Source organism: Papaver somniferum, chromosome 7, assembly GCF_003573695.1.
Source record: "Papaver somniferum cultivar HN1 chromosome 7, ASM357369v1, whole genome shotgun sequence".
NCBI lineage: Eukaryota > Viridiplantae > Streptophyta > Magnoliopsida > Ranunculales > Papaveraceae > Papaver > Papaver somniferum.
In genome coordinates, this window is record NC_039364.1 from 214889417 (window position 1) to 214894733 (window position 5317).

Here is a 5317-nt window from a genome sequence, read left to right on the forward strand (position 1 = left end):
TGGGACATCAATGGTATTAAATACATGCAAAAATGGAGATTTTTTTGCTAGCGGCCACAAATAAACGCATACAATGTGGGCCTTGAGTTTCTTAACACAATACTTGTTTATTTGATGCATTATTATCTTCATTTTGATGCGATTATTCGTTTTCTTACATTAAATAATCTTCTAGGGTTTCTCCACAAAAATTTGTATCATCCAACAAATACCCCAAATTATCATCTCTGATCGTTATTGAATCGGTAACATGATCTTGGTTATGTGAAGATAGTAAGATCGTTCCTCTTCTTCATTCTCATTCATTTTCGTTATTGAAATCACTAAAACCTAGTTTTACCAACTTCTTCTTCTCCTCCTCTATTTCTTCTCAAAAAAGAAAAAAAAAACCATATTTTCCTAGCACACTAACTATATAATTTATAATCAAAATTTACTAACTAATTAACCAGCACTAGCACCAATTGATCGAGGATATACTTGTCATTATTTAAAAAATGGGGGAATAAGGGGTTTTGAATCTTTGAATCTTTAGCGATAAGTATCGCCTACCCTTTTTTGAAAGTTCAGAGTTAATCCGGTGGAAAACCTCATCTGTTTTAAGTTGTGTTACATCAGAGATGAGGATAGAAAAAAGAGGAAAAAAAAAGAAAGCAAAAAGATCAAACAACAACAGTAGTTCCGGGAAGGTACAAAAAAGCTAACAAAGAAAGTGAGATAATACATCTAGAAATATCAAGCTTCATCTTCACTAGAAGAAATCACTACTACATCAACTTCCTGTTGCTCTGGATTAGATTCAAAAGCTCGTGCATCGCCGGAAACAACATCATTAGCAACATGAGTACAAACAACAACCTCCCTTTCACATACCACAGAGAGAATATGGCCATTAAAGGCAGTAGTATGATCTACAGAGAAAGATTGGCTTGCCTGACATGGCCCCTCAGTATCGCTTATAGCATTAGCAATGCCGGAGTCTTTTTCATGCTCACCAAGTTGGACAATTGCCTCAGAAGAAGATTCGGAAGCGACGGGAGCGAGAGTTGCAGTATTCATAACCTCAGGAGGAGACGGAACCACAACCTCAGCTTCATCGACCTCTGGATAATAATCGTTCTCTTCATCATCGGAAAAAACGACCATAAAGTTGATGCACATCATGAAGGGCATTCAAATAGGCAGCATGTGCAGGGGTTACGTCGAGGGGATGAACGTGCAATGTAGCAGGATTATCAAGATAAAAATGCTCCCTATCAACGAGGAAATCTACTCTCATCTGATTAGTTACAAGTACTCCATGAATGAACCGAGCCATCTCAAAAGGAATTCTAAGGTGGATCAAAGTTTCAAAGATGAAAATTCCTTTCAAGAGAGAGATAAAAGAAGTGGTAGAAGAACGACAGAGCTACACAAACGTATAAAAGGAGGAGGGGAATTGTGCAAAATGAAAGTGGTTGCATTAAATTTCCAAACCATAAATTTCTTTCCACCAACATATCCTGGAACAGCTAGCCATCTCAGACCATGCTTTTAGAGATAACGGTCACAAAGGCAACAACACACACCCCCTAAACAATCTATCCATAGTAGGACATGCCCCCTACATTCAAGTACAGACACATAGTGCTTGTAAATTCAATAAAGTGGAGAGTCATATCAACAAATGCAGAACCCAACATCCCAAATACCATCTGCCAGCCAATAAAATATCAAGTTCCCAGAAAACCCAAAAAGCAAAAATAATTCAATTGAAAAAAACAAAAGAAAAGTCAGTCACTGGATAAACTTTAAACTTCCCAAAAACAAAATATCAGAGTCCTTACCCTCATTTCAAATAAGTATTCTCTGGAGAAATAAAAAAGGAAGGTGGAAGGTTATCATCAATATGAGTGATTCGAGGCTGGAAGTGGATAGACTAGCAAATCAAATGGAAGAACAACTAAACATGCCGGAGGAGGAATCTGAGGTAGTGATTATAAAGAAGGAAATCCTAGCAAAGGATGAAATCGATTGGAGTTTGACGATGCTAAGTAGAATATGTGTGAATAGGATTGTGTTGCAGTGGGAGTACATCAATTTTGTGAGAGCAAACTGGAGATTAACAAGATCAATGATGATATCCCCATACAAACACAAGAAGTATAAGAATGTCTTCATACTCAAATGCAACAACGAATCCGATTTTCATAAGATCAAAGAATTCAAACCATGGCTTTTCAAAGGTGAACTAGTGGTAATATGTGAGATCCCACTGTCCGGAATACCTACTGACGAGACCTTAGATTTAGAACATGAATTGTTCTGGTTGAAGGCGATGGAAGTCCCTGTAACATACATTTCAGAAGAGATGCTTAAGAAAGTGGTAAATAATGCATGGATATACCAAAGACATGTAAATTCTGATGGGTAACAATTTGTTAGAAAAGGATGTTATGATCCAGGTGAAGGTGGAGGTTAAGAAAAAAGTAAAATTCAGGATGGTAGCTGCTGATGAGGATGGGGAAAAAACAATTATAAATTTTGAATATGAATGCCTCCCTACAAATTTATGCACTAAATGTCATATTATGGATCACCCAGAGCTGCAGTGTGAAGGGAGCAGACAATGGCTCAACCCATCCTACAAGAAGAAAATAGATGGGGGAGAGGGAGCTACCTCAGGAGCTAATGCAAATGCTGATGTTATTGAACCTGTGGAGAAGGAAAAACAGAACTTTTCTCTACAGGAAGGAGGGGAGAACAGGATATTGGAAGGAGAGAAGAACATGGGAAAACCCTTACAAATCAAAGATACAAAAATGTCTGAAGGTTATGAGAAAAAGGGGAAAAGCATATTAGAGAAATTGGATGTAGGTATGGAAAGCTCTAAAACAGAAAGACTAAATGGGGAAAGATGTAAGAAGGATATGCTGGCAGTGACAAATCAGAATCTAATGCAATACAAAAAAGGGGCTGTCATAGAGGAAAACAACAACATCAACACAACAAACACATTCATTACTCAAAGTCCAAGTACAAATGACAATTTGCTCAAAGAGAAAAATTCTAAACCAATCTGTCAGGTAACATCAAAACCGACAACTCATAACCCAAATAAAGTTCACAGATAAAACCATAAAAACTACATCCCAATCAAACAGAGAGCAAGAAATGTTAAGGAAACAAGCTTGACTTCTCCTCTAGCAAAGAGGAAGTTAGACTTAACAGAAGATGAGGAAATGGTTGAAGGCCACAAAAAGCAAATGCCAGATAAGAAAGGTGGACTGTCACACATGTTCCATGATGGGTCTGATTTTCAAATTGGGGTGGGAGAGCAAGTAAAGAACATCAACAAACCTAAACAACCTACCAAACCAAGCAAAACCAAATTAGGCTCTATAGAAAAAAGCACAAATGTCACCAATCAGCACTCGGAGCAGCACAATGGACCAGCAACTGAGGATGCAGCTAGGAGGATACAAGACACCATGCAGGAAAACCCGGATACGCTCTCCAGTCTTGGACACCAGGTACATCCCTTCAACAAATTAGCTCAAATAACTAGAGTGTGCCCAATATACTGCAATGATAGTAAAGTCTATGTGCTCTTGGGATACTGTAGATGGAATAATCTAATTGAAGCATTTAAATTCCATACTTTCAACAACCATTATATGCACCATGCTGGAAATCTTAGAATAATTTCCTGGAATTGCCAGGGAATTGGAAACCCTTTCACACAACAATACCTCAGTGACATAATCAATGAAAAAAACCCAGACATCCTATTTTTGTGTGAGACAAAAAATACCAGAGACATTGTGAACCCAATAATCACAAAACTAGGATACAAAAACTGTTTCATGGTAGAACCAATTGGTGCAGCAGGAGGGCTTGTGGTGGCGTGGAAAATAGGAACAAACATCAGGATAGGAGTGTTCTCCAAAACCTAATAAACTGTCATATCAAAAGTATGGTTTCAGGAGTGGAAAGCATTCTATCTTGTGTGTATGGTCCTTCGGAGTGGAATGAGAAATATAATTTTTGGAAGTACTGTTAGTAATCGATCAAAAACGCAGCGGAAATTGAGTTTTTAAAATTTTCTACCAAAACCCAACATTAAGTTTCATTAGATGTTAATAATAGCAGAGGGGAATTAAGGATTTGTGTACCTTAGCTCGCTAATCCAAATCTCCTGGAGCAGCAAACACCACAAACCAATTTCCTCTTGAAGCTTTATCTTCTATCACCACCGTTTTCTGCCGTGACGGGAAGGAAGAAAAAAAACTTGCTGTAGCTTTAGTCTTTAACCACCAACGATCTCTGCCGGACGGAAGGAAGATGAGCATCTCTTGCACCTTCTACTTTGAACTTGAACAAAGTTTAATAAACACCAAAGTATGTTCTTTTGTTTATGAATAAAAACGAAACAGCTACTGTAGCTTTTCTTTTTCTTACTCTGAACCAAAACTTCTTTCGACTTTGTTAATAACGAAAAACAAAAAGAATATCTTGCTGTAAAGAAAAAAACTTGCGAGGAAGAGACACGTTTTTGTCTTTTGGGCTTTCACACAATAAACTTAATTGTGTAAGGATGGGAGAACAAGATGGCGTAGCTATTCTTAGTTTTCGGTATCCAACTCTTCTAGCTTGCTCCCCTTATATAGTTTTTATATAAGGAGCTATCCTTCCTGTTCTCAAAAACCTTCTCCAAATACAATTAGGTTTCTTGGGTTACAAGCAATTTTAGCTTTCCTTAACCGTATAGAATTCCTTGTGTCTCACACAATTTCAAATACGATTAAGAAATTACAAGTCACTACACCAAAGACTTGTAATTGACAAACACTCTAAAATTACATGTTTTAATAAAAGTAAAACCCTTCCTCTACTTTCTTACTGTAAGTCCCTCCACTAATACCGGTATTCATAAATTCTCATAGGCGTGTAACAATGACATATCAGCTCCTATGCAGAATTTATATTTTGGTCCTTAATGTGTTGTTCTTATTATTATTCTAATAATCACTTAAACAATTTAAATGACCACTGGCCAGTCTAGAATAATAATTCCCGCACAATAATCCAAGGGAATACACATCCGAGGCGGATACCATATTGAATATATGTATATTCTTACTGCGCACTCATAACCATCCATCTTACCCAGATATTGAATCCAAATTAATGACCTCACTGCTTGGTAAGACAAGATAGCCGGAAATACACGTAAGGTATATACACATTCTCAGGATTAAGAACTTATGTAAAGTAGTAACTTAGATCCATTCAATAGCTGATATACAATGAACAAAACTAACCGACCGGTTCGATG

At 37.2% G+C, this 5317-nt stretch overlaps 1 protein-coding gene across 2 annotated transcripts; it reads right to left on the reverse strand.

Annotated features, from left to right (window-relative positions):
* Positions 1 to 506: 506 nt before the first annotated feature.
* Positions 507 to 4450, reverse strand: LOC113299539. 2 transcript variants are annotated; one of them, XR_003335104.1, is made up of 2 exons: positions 4155 to 4450; positions 507 to 2327 (listed from the first exon to the last, which is right to left on the reverse strand). XR_003335104.1 is itself a non-coding variant. In XM_026548572.1 (2 exons), exon 2 carries the CDS (start codon positions 1171 to 1173, stop codon positions 736 to 738), a length of 438 nt encoding a protein of 145 aa, XP_026404357.1. In that variant the 5' UTR covers positions 1174 to 1694; positions 4155 to 4450; the 3' UTR covers positions 507 to 735. The 2 variants fall into 2 exon arrangements, 1 of the variants encoding a protein (XP_026404357.1); XM_026548572.1 differs by having other exon boundaries at positions 507 to 1694.
* Positions 4451 to 5317: the final 867 nt, after the last annotated feature.

Coding starts and splice junctions, on each gene's coding strand:
- LOC113299539 (XM_026548572.1), bottom strand. CDS start 1,173: ATGCCCTTCATGATGTGCATCAACTTTATGGTCGTTTTTTCCGATGAT.